Source organism: Bos grunniens, chromosome 15 (genome assembly GCF_055505025.1).
Source record: "Bos grunniens cultivar Pamir isolate PY7600 chromosome 15, Bosgru_T2T1.0, whole genome shotgun sequence".
NCBI lineage: Eukaryota > Metazoa > Chordata > Mammalia > Artiodactyla > Bovidae > Bos > Bos grunniens.
This window is the reverse complement of record NC_141179.1, coordinates 84,434,705-84,455,027: the sequence shown is the minus strand read 5'-3', so window position 1 is coordinate 84,455,027 and position 20,323 is coordinate 84,434,705. Positions and strand designations below refer to the sequence as shown.

Here is a 20,323-nt window from a genome sequence, read left to right as displayed (position 1 = left end):
GAGGTGTAAATGTCATTTTATTCTAATTGGCACACAGGTAGAATTTATTCATTTAAATATGGCTGATAGAGTTAGGAGTTTATCCTAGTGAAATCACATCCATTAACTAGTCTTTTGCCTTTTTCTTAGAATTCTCAGAGAAATGAAATGTATACCAGAACTGGCCTATCACGGATTGTATTTGCTTTGTTCCCCTCTTCACAGAGAAGGAGACAAGGTAAAGGGGACGGGAGCTGAGTTACAGGGAACTGAAAGCACAGGGTCGTGCGACTAGAAACGCTGGAAGGACTCAGCGTGACTCGGTGTGAACTTGCTGGGCCGTTGGTGTCTGTGACGAGAAGCGCCCGTCAGCACGTGGCGGCCACTGCTCGCTCCAGGCTCACATCCAGGCCCCTGGTGCCGCAGGACGCTCCTGTTGAGCTCAGGTGTAAAGCAGGCTCCAGTGGGGCCTGTAGAGGAGAAGGAAAGCTGCTGAGCAGTGCTGTCACTCGAGTGCTCACCAGAGGCCTCTGGGGGAGGGTAGACAGCCACGGGGCCTTGCAGCTGCCTCGCAGGCGCCTGTGCCCCTGTGTTCCTGTTAGCGTCTGTGCCTTAGTGGATAATTCTGCTGACACTCCTGGTCAGCATTCATATCTAGATTTGCCCGCTGCTGCTGCTAAGTCACTTCAGTCGTGTCCGACTCTGCGACCCCATAGACGGCAGCCCACCAGGCTCCGATGTCCCTGGGATTCTCCAGGCAAGGATACTGGAGTGGATTGCCATTTCCTTCTCCAATGCGTGAAAGAGAAAAGTGAAAGTGAAGTCTCTCAGTCGTGTCTTAGTCTTGGCGACCCCATGGACTGCAGCCTACCAGGCTCCTCCATCCATGGATTTTCCAGGCAAGAGTACTGGAGTGGGGTGCCATTGCCTTCTCCAAGATTTGCCTGCAGTGACCTTCAAAGCCACACAGCCCTAGACACTGGGGTTAGGGCTTTTTAAGCCCTAAGGTGTTACTCAACCTGAATGTCGTTAGTGCAGCAGGAGTTTGCAGAAAACATGGCAGACCAAGGCCCTTGCCTTCGGTGCCTGCAGTGCCCTGGTTTCCAGGGGCAGCGGGGTGAGGAGGCCCTGGGCACTTGGGCTCTGCACTTGGGTCCTACCCCTCGCTGCTGTGTGTCTCCCTTTGAAAAGAAAAGAAATTATTACTTATTTTTGGCTGTGCTGGGTCTTTGTGGCTGCGAGCAGGCTTTCTCTCAGTTGCTGCAAGTGGGGGGTACTCTCTGATTATGGTGCAGTGGCTTCTCGTTGTGGAGCACGGGCTTAGTTGCTCTGAGGCACGTGGGATCCTCCCGGACCAGGGCTTGAACTGGTGTCCCCTGCATTGGCAGAGGGATTCCTTACCACCGAGCCACGGGAGAAGCCCTGTGTGTCCTCCGTGAGTCCTTGGTGTCCTCACCTGGACAAGGAGGATGAGGGGCTTCCCTTCCTGTGGATTTCTCAGGAGGACTGCAGGGAAGAGTGCCTCGGCGTAATGCCTGCTGTTTAGAAAACACCCCATATTTCTCTAATATTTGATGTCGTTATCTCTTCCCTGTGTTTGGAATATGTGATAACATTCACATTAAGATTTTTAATTTCTGTGCCCTTTTTAACATTGTAGAAAGTGCAGAGGATGGGAAATTACCCTTTCAGGCAGCAGCGTCTCTAAGGACAGGGTGTTTTTCATTGCAAAAGTGTTGGCCTGATGTTGGGTGACGGGTTGTAGCCTGACCTTTGATTACTTGACTCGGGACTACTCATTTTCAAAGTCTTTTATTAAGTATAAAGTGGAGATAATAATAGTATCAAGTATAAAATGGAAATGTCTTGCTGACCTCATTGAGTTGAGAGATTTCAGAGTAAGTATGGTCAAATCTCGTAATACAGAGACATGCTTAATGCAGTACCTGCCACATCCTTGGTTTCCAGTAAATTATTTTATTCACTGGATGCATGAGTTAACTTCTTGAGTAGATTATGTGAGATGATATATGGGAAGGTGTTCTCTAAGCTTCAGGTGTAATATAGGTAGAGAATCATCACCTTCCTCTTTCCTCTGAGGGGTAATCCGTTGCATTCTTTGCCCTTGCTCAGTTGCGGCTGATTCTCTGAGCCCTGATTTCTGGGCTGGAGTATAAGGCAAGCAGAGAAACTGGGTGGAATCCGGCTCATCAATCTGTAGGCAGCACCTCCACACTGTTCATTTTGTGCAGGTATGACACCTGGTCATCAACCAAAACCTGTGTCAACCTCCTTTACCTGCTGGCACTTGAAATAGCTCACTGTGGTCTGCCTCAGTTTCCAAGGCCCTGGGATTCTCTGTCATGCCTTAAGTTGCATTTCCTTTCCTCTTCCAGGTTCTCAGATACGTTTTGCATCAAATGCTCTGCATAATACTGATGGTAGAAGTGGGTAAAGGTTCCCATCACACCCCCCTTGCCATCACGCCTCCGGTTGTCAGCAGTAGGAAGCTGGCTGTCCAGTTTGTAAGGTAAAGTGCACACAGCTCGGGTCTCTCTCTCTGTCACTCGCCCTCAGTCGCCTGGGCCCTGTGCTAGCCAGGACCTCTGACCCCTGTGGAACTGACACATGTCTGGGCTGTGTGTGGTTTGTGGTTCAGAATAAAGCGTATAGCAGCTCGTCTGGCTTGTGTGGTAGGGGTGGTGTTGGGAGCGGTGAGGAGTGCACGGTCCGTGGGCCCGCCTTTGAGGCCAGCTCTGAGTCCCGACTGCGGTCTCAGTGTCTGCTGCTCCAAGTCTGTCTCTGCCTTTTTGACTCTCCTCTGAGTCTCTTTCGTTAGGTTCCTTGCCACTTTTTTTTTTAACTTCTTTATCAATAATTGATAGACTAATCTTCCCCTCATGAGTCAGTAGGCTTTGCCTACAGAGTCCCACGTCTGGGCTTTACTGGAAAGATGCTGCTGCATCACAAGCTGTTCTGTCCTCGGTTTTGTCTGTGTGACAGCAGCACGGGGGTGGTGGGGACAGTGGAGAGCGTGCTCGTGAGCAGATGCGGTGCCTGGGCAGGTGCAGGTGTGGGTGCGGGCGCGGGGTGCGGGTGCAGGTGTGGGGTAAGGGCACGGGGTGTGGGTGTGGGTGCGGGCATGGGTGCCGGCACGGGGTGTGGGTGCGGGTGTAGGTGTGGGGTAAGGGCGTGGGGTGTGGGTGCGGGCGCGGGGTGCGGGTGCAGGTGTGGGGTAAGGGCGCGGGGTGTGGGTGTGGGTGCGGGCATGGGTGCCGGCACAGGGTGTGGGTGCAGGTTGCGGGTGCGGGTGCTGGCATCCAGGAACAGGCACTGTCTGACCCCTGAGCGAGCCTTTCTCCTTAAGGATTTTTTTTTAAACAGCAAATAAGAGGTTTTAAGTAGAAGCACTTGTTTTAAATTTTCCACGTATTCATGATGTCAGCAGTTGTAGTACTATTTCTATAATGGCGTAAATAAACTTGAAAATGGGTTGAATCTGGGCACTTGAATAGCTTCCTTGAGGGTTGACTTTGGAGAAGTACCGTTAGATACTCATTTTGCTGACCTACCACAGGGTGGTACCATGTCTCAGTCTGTCATTTACTTCAAAAGGCTATATTGGAGCCTTTTTTTAAAAAGTATTATCAAGCTCTTCACAGAGAAAGTTGCCAATTTTTTTTTTAAGTTATTCATTTATTTATGGCTGTTCTGGGTCTTAACTGCTGCACGGGCCTCTCTCTAGCTGTGATGACTGGGGGCTACTCTGATCGCAGCGTGCAGGTGTCTTGCTGCCGAGCGTGGACTCGAGGGCTCCCAGGCTGCAGGGCTGAGGCACATGGGCTCAGGAGGTGTGGCTCACGGGCTCACTTGCGCCTCTGCCTGTGGGTTCTTCCTGGATCTGGGATTGAATCCGCATTTACTGCATTGGGAGGTGGATTCTTTACCACTGAGCCACCAGGGAAGCCTTATTTCAGCCTTGATAAGAACCATGGTAAGCAGTCCAAGGATCTTGGAAGGTCTGGGCCCTGCCCCTCCCTGACTGGCTGCTGGAAGCAGTTTGGAGACCACCCGGGCTTGGGGAACGGTGTCCACTGTGACGCTCTTTTCACACTCCACACACTCAGACCTTGCTGCCAGCACAGGCAGATTGTTCTTAGTAGTTACGGTTTCTAAAATGTAGAAATGTCACTATTTTTGAGAATAGGTTCAGGGAAAGTTGTTGTTTTACTTTTATTATAGGTATAAACAGTGACTGTTTCTTTTCTTTTTAAAGTTTGCTGGTGGATGAGCTTAAAGAAAGCATGTACCCAGTCCTTCGTACTCTACTGCAGCACATCTGTGTCAAGGTACTGTTTGCTGTATTATCAAGAGTATGAAAAACATGTGAAAGTAAATGCCTGTGTGTGTTCTTAGAAATGAGTCTATATCATTACCAAGCACTGTATTTTTTATTTAGTATGTTCACTGTTCTCTTTGAGTATTTGGGGAGGATAAAACGACTTTTTTTCCTTCTTTAGAAAACTTCAAATATATAAAGATACAGAACAGAGTAATGAACAGAATGTTAAGTGATTTTGTATAAGGAGAAACTCTACCAGCACATAGGCACACTGGATTTTCTTAGGAAGCAGATTTTATCGTATCTCTTCAGACATAAATATTGCATGCGTCTCTACAGCATAAGAACTCTTTAAAAACATATCCACAAAATATTAACACACCTAAAAAACTCACAATAATGCCTTAATATCATCCAATGTCTGGTTAGTATTCAAAATTCTGTGAATATCTCTTAAAACTTTTAACAGTTTGGACAGATGATGCTTCACTTGAACTCTGTGGATCCTAGAGATCTGTAAACTCTGAAATTGGGCTTGGAGATCTCTTCTAGGCTAGTCCCCAGTAGGTCTGAGACGTAGAACTGGGTAGTCATTTCTGTAACATGTAGACATTTGGCACTGTTGCCAAGCTGGGTGCACTCAGTGCTTGTCTGCTTGCACCAATGCATGTGTCTCTGTCGTTGTGCGTGGGGCCTGGCGGGGCAGCTTCTCAGGGTCTGTGTTTCAGGTGGTCGACAAATCTGAGTACCGGACTTATGCAGCTCAGTCCCTGGTCCAGCTGCTCAACAAGCTTCCCTGTGCAGAATATGCCTCTTTCATGGCCTGGCTTTATGGATTAACACGCAATGCCAAGGTAGGCGCTACGCCTGCGTGAGCTCCTGGCTCGAGGCTCTGCAGCTCTGTGCCTGCAGGCTGCAGCTACAGCGGCACTGTGCCTGCTTCCTCTGTGATGGGGACGCGTGCGGCTCTGCTTCACCAGGTCTCCCACCGGGTCTTCACTCTTGATGTGGCCTTGGCCCTCCTGGAGCTGCCTGAACGAGAGGTGGATGGCCCGCTGGCCCCGGAGCATGAGAAGTTCCTAAAGCATAAGTTCTTGGTTCAGGAAATCCTGGTTGCCCGCTGTAAAGACAAGGCCCCGACGGTGCGCAGCAAGGCGCTCTCCAGTTTTGCACTCTGCCTGGAGTCCTCTGCCACAGCCCCATCGGACAGCATCCAGGAGCTCCTGCATAACAGTGAGTGCGCTGAGCACCCCGAGCCTGGCCTCACTCCTGCTGGTCCAGACTGGGTGGCAGAGATAATCGGAGTGCTGCGATAACTGCGGCCCCCAGTCCCCTTCAGCTGGGGGTGCTGCGGAGTAGCTCTTACGTGAGTGGTTTCACAGGCCTGTCCTTGGGTTGAGGTTGTTGGCTACAGTCGTTACTGCTTCGTGTCTTCGGGTAGTGGATCCATGGGGCCTGTGTAATGCACACAGTGAATTGTCAGTATTTAGAGTCTGTCTCATCTTCAGGCCTGATTATCTCGAAATGGGTTCTTCTGTAAATATTTACATATGGTTTTCATACTGTGACTTTTCTCCTCTGACCTGTCTGCTTACTTATAGCTCCTGCAGTTCCAGGAGTACAGAGCCACCGACAGAGTCCATCAACAAATTCATCAGGTAAGAAAATGGGTCAATATACTGTCAGATATTGAATAATTGTGCGTTTAATTAAAGGACTTACTGAATATCTGTAATGTTTTCTGTCTGCATATTACCTGATTTAGTATTGCACTTTTTTCTTCAAAGAAGTTAAAATTTATTTCAGTAATGATTCATAGTAACTTAAATGTGTAATATGCTATGATTATGTTAATGAAAAGTATAACAATTTTTTAGTGTATTGACAGAGCCTTTTTAAAATTTATTTTTAAGCTTTTTCCTATCAGAGGCAGATACTTAACCCTTCTGCAGGTTCAGAGGTGATCCACACAGACAGCAGTGGTGAAGGAGCCAGATCTATGGGTATGTCAGATCTTATCCCTTATTGATGAGCAGTAACCAGTAGATTTCAGACAATTGTAGGTAGGGCCTCAAAACGTGGGAATTTTTTTTCAAACTCACCCTTGCTATTGGAAGATCTTTTGTTTTCCCTTAAAAGTAATTTCCATCTTATTTCCTTAATTGATGTCCTTGCACTATTCTGTATTTCATTTCAAGGTAAAGAATAAGATACATTTCACTTGTCATGTATTTCTGTATTTCACATATTTCTGTCACACTTCAGAGAATGTTCCAAGTATTTTATTTGCTCACTGAAGTCAGTTGTTATGAACACTTGGGCTTGCTGACCAGAAAGGACCAGTTACTAGGGAAGGTGCTGCTGATGCTGCTGCTAAGTCTCTTCAGTCGTGTCTGACTCTGCACGATCCCATACACGGCAGCCCACCAGGCTCCCCCGTCCCTGGGATTCTCCAGGCAAGAACACTGGAGTGGGGTGCCAATTTCCTTCTCCAATGTGTGAAAGTGAAAAGTGAAAGTGAAGTTGCTCAGTCGTGTCCGACTCTTCATGATTCCATAGACTGCAGCCTACCAGGCTCCTCCATCCATGGGATTTTCCAGGCAAGAGTACTGGAGTGGGGTGCCATTGCCTTCTCCAAGGGAAGGTGCAGTAGAATTAAATTTAGTTTAGAGAAAAGTCATCACAGAAGAGGGGAAAAAAATGCACAATACTGTGGCCCTTGTTTATCTTTTATTCCTTATTACTTTTTCACGTGGCATCTTGACTGTGCTCATGCCACCCCAGAATCCACTTCTAATACATGGTAGGGAACTGTGAGTCCTGGCTTCCATGGGAAAGTGCAGAATCTGGGTTATAGTTTCTCTATACCAGTAATGCTAAAGCTGAAACTCCAGTACTTTGGCCACCTCATGTGAAGAGTTGACTCATTGGAAAGACTCTGATGCTGGGAGGGATTGGGAGCAGGAGGAGAAGGGGACGACAGAGGATGAGATGGCTGGATGGCATCACTGACTCGATGGACGTGAGTCAGAGTGAACTCCGGGAGTTGGTGATGGACAGGGAGGCCTGGCGTGCTGCGATTCATGGGGTCGCAAAGAATCGGACACGACTGAGCAATTGATCTCATCTGATCTGATCTGATACCAGTAATATGAACTGTCTTTTAACGGGTCACACATACCGTGTGGAGATTCTGGGATCCTTTCTCCCACGAACCCTGTACTTGATTCTAAACACAAGTGATGTTTGTTCTCTTTCAGTGACTTACTGAATCAGAATAATCTGGGATGGTAAAGTGTCAATGTGATTCAGGAGAGCAGAAACACACCTGGCTAGGTGGTAGAAAGACCTGGAGCTACTCTCAGGTTCTGTGTCTGTCTAGCTGTATGGTCTGTGAAAGTCACTTTTATGGGCTCTTCCTTCACCTGTATGATGACATGGCATCCTGTAGTAGAGAAAAACTACATTAGAAATGAGAGGCAGTCTGAATACCCAGGCCAGTTGTGTTACTAAAGAGCTGGATGATCCAAGACGTGGGAGTCAGCAGACCTCCCTGACTGCTTGTCACTTCTGATCCTGTAACCTTGTCTGTCCTTCACAGAGGGCTTTTGTCAGGTCTGCAGAGATCATATTTAGAGAAGTGACTTTAAAAGATAGAAGAGAGAACATGTGCAGAGAATAACTGATATAATGAGATCTATCAGTTTATTTGATAAACATGGATATCATTCCTTCCAATCTGTGCAAGGCACTGCAGGTACGAACCCTAACAAAAATAGTTCCATGTCTTAAGGAGCAGGGGGAGAGGCAGGTATGCATGTACCTAAAATCATAATGCTGCCAGATGGGTGCTGAGGTGCAGTAAAGTGCCATGAGAATCAGTACTTATCATTGCAGTCTGAAATACCACATTTAAATGACTAGATATTAGCCTATGTTACTCAAATTCAGAGTAGTAACTCAGGATGTACTAACAGATCCCTAAAATAACTGAAGAAATTTAATGTGGAAAAATGTTGAATGTTTGCGTTAACTCCAGTCTGAGCACGTTACAGACTCACTGTTGTGCATTATCATTCAGTTGCTCAGTCGTGTGCAACTCGTTGAGACCCCATGGACTGCAGCACACCAGGCTTCCCTGTCCACACCATCTCTCAGAGCTTGCTTAAACTCAGGTCTGTTGAGTCAGTAATGTCAACCAACCATCTTGTCTTTTTTGTATAGTTCTTCTGTGTATTCTTGCCACCTCTTCTTAATATCTTAATATCTTCTGCTCCTCCTAAGTCCATCCCGTTTCTGTCCTTTATTGTGCCCATCTTTGCATGAAATGTTCCCTTGATATATCTAATTTTCTTGAAGAGATATCTAGTCTTTCCCATTCTGTTGTTTTTCTCTATTTCTTTGCATTGTTCACTTAGGAAAGCTTTCTTATCTCTTCTTGCTATTCTTTGGAACTCTGCATTCAGATGGGTATATATCTTTCCTTTTCTCCTTTGCCTTTGACTTCTCTTCTTTTCTCAGCTATTGGTAAGGCCTCTTCAGACATTGAACAGGAGGCAGTGATCAAAGCTACCCCCAAGAAAAAGAAATGCAAAAAGGCAAAATGGTTGTCTGAGGAGGCCTTACAAATAGGTGAGAAAAGAAGAGAAGCGAAAGACAAAGGGGAAAAGGAAAGATATACTCATTTGAGTGCAGAGTTCCAAGGAATAGCAAGGAGAGTTAAGAAAGCCCTCCTCAGTGATCAGTGCAAAGAAATAAGAGGAAAACAATAGAATGGGAAAGACTAGAGATCTCTTCAAGAAAATTAAAGATACCAAGAGAACATTTCAGGCATAGATGGGCACAGTAAAGGACAGAAATGGTAAGGACCTAACAGAAGCAGAAGAGATTCAGAAGAGGTGGCAGGAATACACAGAAGAACTGTACAAAAAAGATCTTCACGACCCAGATAATCATGATGGTGTGATCACTCACCTAGAGGCAGACATCCTGGGATATGAAGTCAAGTGGGCCTTAGGGAGCATCACTATGAACAAAGCTAGTGCAGATGATGGAATTCCAGTTGAGCTATTTCAAATCCTAAAAGATGATGCTGTGAAAGTGCTGCATTCAATATGCCAGAAAATTTGGAAAACTCAGCAGTGGCCACAGGACTGGAAAAGGTCAGTTTTCATTCCAATCCTAAAGAAGGGCAATGCCAGAGAATGTTGAGGCTACTGCACAATTGCACTCACTTTATATGCTAGCAAAAATAATACTCAAAATTCTGCAAGCCAGGCTTCAACAGTAAGTGAACTGTGAACTTCCAGATGTTCAAGCTGGATTTAGAAAAGGCAGAGGAACCAGAGATCAAATTGCCAACATCTGTTGGATCATAAAAAGCAGGAGAGTTCCAGAAAAACATCTACTATTGCTTTATTAGCCTTTGACTGTGCGGATCCCAAGGAACTGTGGAAAATTCTTTAAGAGATGAGAATACCAGACTACTTACCTGCCTCTTGAGAAATCTGTATGCAAGTCAAGAAGCAACAGTTAGAACCGGACATGGAACAACAGACTGGGTCCAAATCAGGAAAGGAGTACATCAGGGGTGTATATTGTCTCCCTGCTTATTTAATTTATATGCAGAGTACATCATGTGAAATGCCAAGCGGGATGAAATGCAGGCTGGAATCAAGATTGACCAGAGAAATATCAATAACCTCAGATATGCAGATGACACCACCCTTATGGCAGAAACTGAAGAAGAACTAAAGAGCCTCTTGATGAAAGTGAACGAGGAGAGTGAAAAAGCTGGCTTAAAACTCAACATTCAAAAAACTAAGATCATGGCATCCGGTCCCATCACTCGATGACAGATAGATGGAGAAACAGTGGAAACAGTGACAGACTTTATTTTCTTGGGCTCCAGTCATTGCAGATGGTGACTGCAGTCATGAAAGTAAACGACACTTGCTCCTTGGAAGAAAAGCTATGACCAACCTAGACACCATATTAAAAAGCAGAGACATTACTTTGCTGACAAAGGTCCATCTAGTCAAGGCTATGGTTTTTCCAGTGGTCATGTATGGATGTGAGAGTTGGACTATAACGAAAGCTGAGTGCTGAAGAATTGATGCTTTTGAACTGTGGTTTTTGAGAAGACTCTTGAGAGTCCCTTGGACTGCAGGGAGATCTAACCAGTCCATCCTAAAGGAAATCAGTCCTGAATATTCATTGGAAGGACTGATGCTAAAGCTGAAATTCCAATACTTTGACCACCTGATGCAAAGAGCTGACTCATTGGAAAAGACCCTGGTGCTGGGAAAGATTGAGGGCAGGAGGAGAAAGGGACGACAGAGGATGAGATGGTTGCATGGCATCACCGACTCAATGGACATGAGTTTGAGCAAGCTCTGGGAGTTGATGATGGATAGGAAAGCCTGGCGTGCTGCTGTCCAAGGGGTCACAAAGGGTCAGACGCAACTGAGTGACTGATCTGAACTGAATTGGACTCCTGTACCATGTATTAACCTCCGTCCATCGTTTCTCAGGCACGCTGTCTATCAGATCTTATCCCTTGAATCTATTTCTCACTTCCACTGTGTAGTCGTCAGGGATGTGATTTAGGTCATACCTGAATGGCCTTGTGGTTGTCCCTACCTTCTTCAATTTAAGTCTGAATTTGGCAGTAAGCAATTTGTGATCTGAGCCACAGTCAGTTCCTGGTCTTGTTTTTTGCTGACCATATAGAGCTTCTCCATACTCCTGTGCAAAGAATATAATCAATTTGATTTTGATATTGACCATCTGGTGACGTCCATGTGTAGAGTCGTCTCTTGTGTTATTGGAAGAGGCTGTGTGTTTGCTATGACCAGTGCATTCTCTTGGCAAAAGTCTGTTAGCCTTTGCCCTGCTTCATTCCGTACTCCAAGGCCCAATTTGCCTGTTACTCCAGGTGTTTCTTGACTTCCTACTTTTGCATTCCAGTCCCCTGTAATGAAAAGGACATCTTTTTTGGGTGTTAGTTCTAAAAGGTCTTGTAGGTCTTAACAGAACCGTTCAACTTCAGCTTCTTCAGCATTACTGGTCGGGGCATAGACTTGGATTACCGTGGTATTGAATGGTTTGCCTTGGAAACAAACAGAGGTCATTCTGTTGTTTTTGAGATTGCATCCAAGTACTGCATTTTGGACTCTTTTGTTGACTGTGACGGCTACTCCATTTCTCCTAAGGGATTCCTGCCCACAATAGTAGATATAATGGTCATCTGAGTTAAATTCACCCATTCCAGCCCATTTTAGTTCACTGATTCCTAAAATGTTGATGTTCACTCTTGCCGTCTCCTGTTTGACCACTTCTAATTTGCCTTGATTCATGGGCCTAACATTCCAGGTTCCTGTGCAATATTTTTCTTAACACTATCGAACTTTACTTCCATCATCAGGCATATCCACAATTGGGTGTTGTTTCTGCTTTGCCTCAGCCTCTTCATTCCTCCTGGAGCTATTTCTCCACTGATCTCCAGTAGCATATTGGGTACCTACAGACCTGGGGAGTTCATCTTTTAGTGTCGTATCTTTTTGCCTTTTCATGCTGTTCGTGGGGTTCTCAAGGCGAGAATACTGAACTGGTTTGCCATTCTCTTCTCCAGTGGACCACATTTTGTCAGAACTCTCCACCATGACCCGTCTGTCTTGGGTGGCCCTACATGGCATGGCTCAGTTTCATTGAGTTAGACAAGGCTGTGATCAGTTTGACTAGTTTAATTTTCTGTGATTGTGGTTTTCATTCTGTCTGCCCTGTGATAGATGAGGATAAGAGGCTTACGGAACCTTCCTGATGGGATGACTGACTGTGGGGTAAATCGAGTCTGGCTCTGGTTGGGGGGCCGTGCTCAATAAATCTTTAATCCAGTTTTCTGCTGTTGTGTGGGTCTGTGTTCCTACCCTGTAGTTTGTGAAAGTTGCTCAGTCCTGTCTGACTCTTTGTGACCCCATGGACAGTCCATGGAGTTCTCCAGTCCAGAATACTGGAGTGGGTAGCTTGTCCTTTCTCCAGGACATCTTCCCAACCCAGGAATCAAACCAGGGTCTCTGCACTGCAGGCGGATTCTTTACTAACTGAGCTATCAGGGAAGCCCCCTGTAGTTTGGCTTTGGCTGAGGTCAAACTGTGGTGGGGTTAATGGTGGTGATGACGACCTCCTTCAAAAGGACTTATGCCAGCACGCCTCGGCTCCTAGGCCTGTTGCATTCAGTGCCCCTGACCCCGTGGCAGGCCACTGTCGAGCCATGCTTCCACTGGAGACTTCTGGACGCTCACAGGCAAGTCTGGCTCAGTCTCCTGTGGGGTCACTGCTCCTTCCTTCTGGGTCCTGGTGGGCACAAGGTTTGTTCGTGCCCTCAGAGAGTCTGTTTCCTGTCCTGTGGAAGTTTGGTAATCAAATCCCACTGGCCTCCAAAGTCAGATTCCCTGGGGAGTCTCAGTCCCTTTGCTGGATCCCCAGGTTGGGAAGTCTGTTGTGGGCCCTAGAACTTTTGCAACAGTGTGAGAACTTCTTTGGTATAATTGTTCTCCAGTCTGTGCGTCCTCCACCTGGTGGCTCTGTGGTGGGGCTAATGGTGACCTTCTCCAAGAGGACTTTGGCCAGATGCCACGCCCCCCAGCCTGCTGCAGCCAGAGCTCCGTCCAGGGCAGGCCCCTGCTGACCTGTGCCTCCGCAGGAGACACTTGGACACTCTCAGCCGGTCTGACTGAGTCTCTTGTGGGGGTCACCGCTCCTTTTCCTGGGTCCTGGTGCAGACAGGGTTCTGTTTGCACCCTCTGAGTGACTCTGGTGGGTATGAGGTTTGATTCTAAACGCAGTTTCGCCCCTCCTGCCATCCTGTTAGGGCTTCTCCTTTGCCCTGGGACGTGGGGGTATCTTTTTTTGGTGAGATCCAACATTTTCCTGTCGATGGTTGTTCAGCAACTAGTCGCAATTTTGGTGTTCTTGGAGGAGTAGAAGAGCACAAGTCTTTCTCCTCCACCTCAGAATCCGACAATGGATTCTCACTGTTGTACAGACGCTTCCAAACACCACTGTATCGCTTTAATTATGCTTCTAAATGATAAGAGCTTGACAGATGTAAAGAGCCCATGTTCCCACCTTATTTTTGATAAACTAAAATGACTTGTGTTGTTGGCATTAACTGTACATGAAAACATTTGTATAGTTACTACACGCCAGATACTGTGCTAATAAGTACCGGTGTTGGTGTGTTTTCTTTTGAGAGATAATTCATAAAAGTCACTGTTTAAAAGTATGTTGAATCCAGTGGTTGTTAGTGGTTCATAAATTTGTGTAATCAACTTCCAGAAGCTTCTCATTAACTGAGTGGGAAACCTCATCCCCACAAGCAGTCAGCCCCTGTGCTCCCCCTGTCTGTGGATCCTCCTGTTCTGGACAGTTCACACAAGTGCAACCCTAGAACATGCAGCCTTGTGCAGGCAACTGCTTTGCCATCTGTTTTCAAGGTTCATCCACGGTGAGGCGTGTAGTACTGTATCAGTACTCTGTTCCTCTTTATGGCTGAATATAGTCCCTTGTATGGATGGACCACATTTTGTGTGTTCGTTCATTCTGGCGTTTCCTCAAAATGTTAGACGTAGAGTCACCACATGACCCAGAAGTTCCACTCCTTAGTGTGCAACCACAAGGGAAGAAAAGAGTGAATCCATACACACACTCATACACAACATCCGCACTCACGCACCACATGGTATGAGGATGTTTGAAGAAGCATCCTTCACAGTAGCCAAAACATGGAAACAACCCATGTCCATTTATCTTTTGATTTTTGAGGTAAAAGTTCATATTTCCTACATCCAGATCCTTTTCGGATATGATTTGCACACCTGTTTTTCTCATTCTTAGGGTTATCTTTTCACTTTCTTGATGGTGTTCTAAGAGTTTTATAGTTTGAGCTCTTAACATTTTGGTCTTGGTTCAATTTTGAGTTAATTTTTGCTTATGATGTGAGTTAGGGATCCATCTTTCAATGTAAATATCAAATTGTCCAACTCTTTTCTGACCTATTGGACTATACAGTCCGTGGAATTCTCCAGGCCAGAATACTGGAGTGCGTAGCCTTTCCTTTCTCCAGGAATCTTCCCAACCCAGGGATCGAACTCAGGTCTCCCACATTGCAGGCAGATTCTTTACCAGCTGAGCCACAAGGGCAGCCCAAGAATACTGGAGTGGGTCACCTTTCCTTTCTCCAGGGGATCTTCTCGACCCAGGAATCAAACCGGGGTCTCCTGCATTGCAGGCGGATTCTTTACCAGCTGAGCTACCAGGGAATGCCAATGTGGGATATAGTGCCACTGTAAAAATACTAAGCTTTCCAGCCCATGAACAAGGGATGCCTTTCTATATTTAGGTCTCCTCTAATTCGTTTCAGTGATGTTTTGTAGTTTTCAGTGTGTAACTCTTGCTGTTTACACTTATTCCTAAGTATTTTATTCTCTTTATTTTAAGTGAAATTGCTTTCTTAATTTCATTTTGATTGCTTATTGATAGTTTATACAACTGATTTTAATGATGGATCTTGTATCCTGCAATGTTGGTAAATCAGTTACCAGCCTTAAAAGGTTTTGTGTGTGTGTGTGTGAGATTCCTTAAGATTTTCTACCTATCAGATCATGCCATCTGTGAGAACAGTTACTTCTTTTTTCTAATCTGAATGCCTTTGTTTCTTTTTCTTGCCTGTTTTCCCCGCTGGGACTGCTAGTGGAGTTGAAGTAGGGAAAGTAGATACCCATGTCTTTCGTTTGTCTTTCCCGTTGAGTGTGGTGCTAGCTCTGCGTTGCTTCAGGATGACCTTTATCACTGTGAGGAAGTTTTCTGTTTTCTGACTTTGTTGACTGCTTTTATCGTGAACGGGTGTAGGATTTTGCACGCACCACTTCTGCATCTATGGAAATGATCATGTGGCCTTGGTCCTCTGTTCTGTGATGGCATATCACAGTGAATGATCTTCCCATGTCCTCGGATAAATCCCAAGCATGGAGTATAATCCCTTTTGTATTTTGCTGGGTTAATGTGCTAATATTTTGCTGAGGATTTTTTTTTTTAATTTTTAATTTTTTGGCCCTACCACGGGGCATATGGCTGCTCGACCAGGGAACAAACCTGTGTCCCCTGCCTGGGAAGCTTGGAGTCTGCACTGCTGGACCCAAGGGAAGGCCCTTGCTGAGGATTTTATGTCTGTATTCACAAGAGATTTTGGTCTGTTGTTTTCTTGAGCTATTTTGTCTTGTTTTGCTTTCAGGATAATACTGGCTTCATAGAAGGAGGTGGAAAGTGATACAGGGATTCTAGTGTTTTGAAAGAGTTTAGGAATCATTGTTACTAATTTTTGTTAATTGGTGTTTTTGTTAATAGTTGACAGACTCCAGTAGAGCCATCTGGTCCTGACCCTTTGTGCATGTGTGCGAAATATTTTGCTTACTAGTTCAGTCCCTTTACTTGTTACTGTGTATTCAGTCTTTGTTTCTCCTTGAGTTAGTTTTCCTAATGTACGTCTTTAATAATATGTAGATATTTAATCCAGGTTACTTAAATGTGTTAGCATAAAACTGTTCATAGTATTCATAACCTTGTCCCTCCTTCATTCCTGATTTTAGCAGTTAGACTCATCTGTTATTTTCTGTCTAGGAAAATATTAGTTTGGTTGATCTTAAATAACCTACTTTGATTTCATTGACTTTCTTTATTGTTTTCCATATTGTTTTATTTTCTACTGTTCTTTCTTGTGCATCAGCATTTCTCAAGTGTGGTTTGGGGTCCCTAAGCCTCCTTCAGTGGGCCCTTGAAGTTAGTACAGTTTTCATAGTAATATTAAGACATCAGTTACCTTTTACTCTCTGGTTTTCTCAAAAGTGTACTTTGGAGTTTTGCAGACAGAGGTCCCAGACAGGCAAAAGCAGATAGAAGCAGAGATGACAACCCAGCTGTCATTTAAGTCTGACATTAAAGAGTTTGCAAAATGTAAATCAGTGCCATTCTCTTCACTACTTTATTTTTCAGTTAAAGTGTATGCCATTTATTTGGTATCTTAAGATGAATTACTAAATCTTTTTATAATTCTCATTTTAAGTTTCTAATTCATGTTAAAAGCTATCATCCACATTTATTTGGAAAAAAAAAAAAAACCTCTTATGAGTCTTCAGTAATATCTAATAGTGTAAAGGGACTCTTGATGAGATGGTTTTAAAACTCCTGTTCTGTATTGTCTTACTTAGTCTTTAAAACACCCAATGGTTTACATCTTCCCATTTGTAGTAAATAGAATGAAAAAATCTAAATAAATTCATTCAGAATTTTAGTCTTAGGAGCCCAGTTTAAAGCTTAATTTTCCAGAATTTATACTCTTTTGAAATGTTACTACTCTGCCTACTACTACTTCTGCGTTATTGTACCTATCAAATAATAGGTAATTATGTGAATTTTCTTCTTTTTCTACATGATTTCATGCTGTGGTTTCTTATGATTTAAAACCAGCAAACTAGCCAGTTTTGGATCGGTGCATGCTCTCAGGAGTGTGTGCTGAGAGGCTGGGGCTCTGCTGGCCTCAGGCTGTAATGACTTCTTGGTGTTTCCTCTGCAGAAATGGGTTTCCTGGTGTCACTGAGGAATAGGGTCGGCGACGAGAAGACCAGCGTCAGGAAGTCTGCGGTCCAGGTGTGTTTTTCTGGACATTCTTTTCATACCCTCTTTTGAAGCACTAACAGCTTGAAGGTGCAAGAGACTGTTTTAAAAACTTCTGTCATGCTCAGTACTCACATTTCACTTGAGGCTAGTTCACCTTGTCCCTGGTAAACGGGAATTACGCAGATGAACTGAAGGATCCTCTGTTCTTAAGTGGCCTGCTGGATTGCTGGCTTCCTAGGAACCACAATTTTAGATCCTTAATTTGTTTTTTTAGAGTAGGGATTCTTAACCTGGGGGCCACAGATGGATTTTGATAGGGTTCATGAAACCCCTGAAATGGTTTCTGCGTACATGTTGATGTAAACTATATGTCAGATTTTCTCCAGAGAGGTCTTAAATTTCCTCAGATTCTAAGAGGTGGGATGTTACTGGGAGGAGTGACAGATCTGTGATCTCAAAAATGAGAGAGTCAGGAACTTGAAGGAATTGTTCGTGTGCAGTCTGTGCTGACCAGTGCCTGTGTCGCCCCTCGGTGTGACCCGCGTACCTTCTAGGTCCTGGTGAACCTCCTAAAGCACTGCGACGTCGAGGGTCTGCAGGACGAGCTCAGCATCCTGCAGGATCGCTGCCGGGACGTCGCGGTGTCTGTCCGCAAGCAGGCCCTGCAGTCTCTCACCGAGCTGCTCCTGGTGAGGCCGGCCGCAGTGTATCTGAGGTGCCCTTCTCCGTCAGGATAACCCAGCCTAATGATGGCGCGCCCGTTAGAAACCCTCCCTAGCTGCCGTGGCCCCAGCAGTGTACAGAGAGGAGTCTCTCCACTGCTTGTGCTGGATCGCATTTCCTGTTAAATATGCATGTGTCATGCGGACTAGTGCTGGAAAACGCTAATAGTCAGCATGCATCTCACACAGAAGTGTGAAGTTTAAAATCTGTTTGGTTAGGCCAGAGGCCGACATCACTTTTTGTCCATTGAAACCTGTATAGGTGATACTGCCAAAGGAGCAGACCCACTGATCCTACGTGCAGTTTACTTCCACCAGCTAGCTAGTTTTTGAAGAATTTTTAAAGTATTTTTTCTTATTTCACGGTAGAAGACTTTAAGCAATGCCTGGTTTGACTTTCTTCATTAGCATCTTTTCTGATTCTTCCTTGAGGTAGATATTTTTTCTCTAGATCTTGAATTATTCCAAAAAAGTACTGCTTTACTACCAGTGATAGATAATCACTTTAAGTCTAAAATGTCAGTATGCTCTGCTTTATAGTAACTGGAGCTTGACCTTGGTTTTCACTTGTATCTGGAGGGTTGGCATTTTTCCACTGTTAGGATTTGTTTGTCATTGTGTTGGAACTACTAATAACACGTCCTAAAACAGGGCTCACAGCTGCCCCGACCTGTGCTTGCACCCTTATGACTTGCTGACTTGGACTCCTCAGGCCCAGCCGCAGTGTGTGCAGATACAGAAGGCCTGGCTGGGGGGCGTGGTCCCAGCCGTGACGGACGACGAGAGCAGCGTGCAGGACAAGGCCCTGGAGTGCCTGGACCGGCTCCTGCTGCAGAGCATCCAGCACCACAGCGAGGGCCACGATGCAGACGGCGGCCAGGCGCTTGCCTGGGCGCTGCTGACGCTGCTGGACACGGACAGCCGGAAGCTGGGGTACGCTTTTCCTGGGCAGCTGCGTGTCCTCGTGGATGGGCCTTGATTATCAGTTCCTGGGTTGATACTGGAAAATCAGCTCTCCAAATTGCTTGATATACAAAGGCTCAATCTTAGTCTCTTTCTGTTGACCTAGTTCAAGTCTCTTAGCTTTTGTGGTGACAGTTTTTGTGAAGCCTTCCTTTGCCTTTCTGAGTGTTCCCCAGCTTAGAATTGATGTCTTAATATGTAGTAGAAAGCATTAATGGATTTACTGTATCGACATTAACTTTCCACAGTACCAGTTGTGGTAGATGACTTCCTAATTAGGACACATTAGACTTTTTCTGACATTTTGTTGGATTGATGACTTAATCACACCACAGTGTTCTTTCCGTTGGATATTTGTTGGTGTTCGCTGTGCAGGGAGCAGTGCAGTGATGAGGTGGCACTGCACTGATCGGTGTTAGTTTACTGCAGGAATCTAGCAGCTGGCCTTTGTGCTCCTTTGCCTGTGTTCTCCTTTCTTTGCTTTACTGTGCAAGAAGTACCTCCCTACTTGTTTCTGTGCGGGTGTAGAGGAATCAGCATCCAGTGGGAAGAGTAACAGGGTCAGTGTCATAATGTTGTTGTTCAGTCACTACGTCATGCCTGACTCTCAGCAAACACACGGATGGCAGTGCACAAGGCCTCCTCGGCCTTCACCCTCTACCGGAGCTCACTCAGACTCACGTCCATCAAGTTGTGATGCCATCCAGCCATCTCGTCTTCTGTCGTCCCCTTCTCCTCCTGCCTTCAATCTTTTCCAGGTTCACGGTCTTTTCTAGTGAGTCCATTCTTTGCATCGGGTGGCCAGAGTATTGGACCTTCAGCTTCAGCATCAGTCCTTCCAATGAATATTCAGGGTTGATTTCCTTTAGGATTGACTGGTTTGATCTCCTTGCAGTCCAAGGGACTCTCAAGAGTCTTCTTTAGCAGCACGGTTCAAAAGCATCAATTCTTTGGTGCTTAGCCTTCTTTATGGCCCAACTCTCACAATCATACATGACTATGGAGAAACCATAGCTTTGATTATATGGACCTTTTTCAGCAAAATGATTTCTTTGGTTTTTAATGCACTGTCTAGGTTTATCATAGCTTTCCTTCCAAGGAGCAAGGGTCTTTTAACCTCATGGCTGAAGTCACCATCTGCATTGATTTTGGAGCCAAGAAAATAAAGTCTGTCACTGCTGCCTCTTTTCCCCCTTCTGTTTACCATGAAGCGTTGGGACCAGATACCATGATTTTAGTTTTTTGAATGTTGAATTTCAAGCCAGCTTTTTCAGTGTCCTCTTTCACCTTCATCAAGAGGCTCTTCTTTAGTTCCTCTTCATCTTCTGCCATTAGAGTGGTACCATCTACATATCTGAGGTTGTTGATATTTCTCCCGGCAGGCTTGATTCCAGCTTGGGATTCATCCAGCCCAGCATTTCGCATGATGTGCTCTGCATAGCAGTTAAATAAGCAGGGTGACAATACACAGCCTTGTCGTACTCTTTTTCCCAGTTTAGAACCATTTGTTTTTTCCATGTAAGGTTCTAAGTGTTGCTTTTTAACTTGTATACATGTTTCTCAGGAGACAGGTAAGGTGGTCTGCTGTTCCCATCTCTTTAAGAATTTTCCACAGTTTGTTGTGATCCACACAGTGAAAGGC

At 45.3% G+C, this 20,323-nt stretch overlaps 1 protein-coding gene across 5 annotated transcripts in view; it reads left to right on the top strand.

Moving 5' to 3' along the window:
* Nucleotides 1–20,323, top strand: part of NCAPD3 (non-SMC condensin II complex subunit D3) — a 60,592-nt gene that overhangs the window by 6,385 nt on the left and 33,884 nt on the right. For 2 of the 5 annotated variants that reach the window (XR_015142456.1, XM_086341910.1), the window contains exons 7-16: nt 130–217; nt 2,376–2,509; nt 4,256–4,328; nt 5,050–5,175; nt 5,302–5,554; nt 5,923–5,979; nt 6,235–6,324; nt 16,953–17,026; nt 17,551–17,685; nt 18,431–18,651. Coding sequence is in view for 4 of the 5 variants with exons in the window: in XM_086341910.1 (XP_086198036.1) it covers nt 130–217; nt 2,376–2,509; nt 4,256–4,328; nt 5,050–5,175; nt 5,302–5,554; nt 5,923–5,979; nt 6,235–6,324; nt 16,953–17,026; nt 17,551–17,685; nt 18,431–18,651 (1,251 nt within the window). In the remaining variant the exon portion in view is untranslated. Of the gene's footprint in view, nt 1–129; nt 218–2,116; nt 2,232–2,375; nt 2,510–4,255; nt 4,329–5,049; nt 5,176–5,301; nt 5,555–5,922; nt 5,980–6,234; nt 6,325–16,952; nt 17,027–17,550; nt 17,686–18,430; nt 18,652–20,323 lie in introns of those variants that run through there. The other 3 variants (XM_086341911.1, XM_086341913.1, XM_086341912.1) reach the window with 3 other exon arrangements.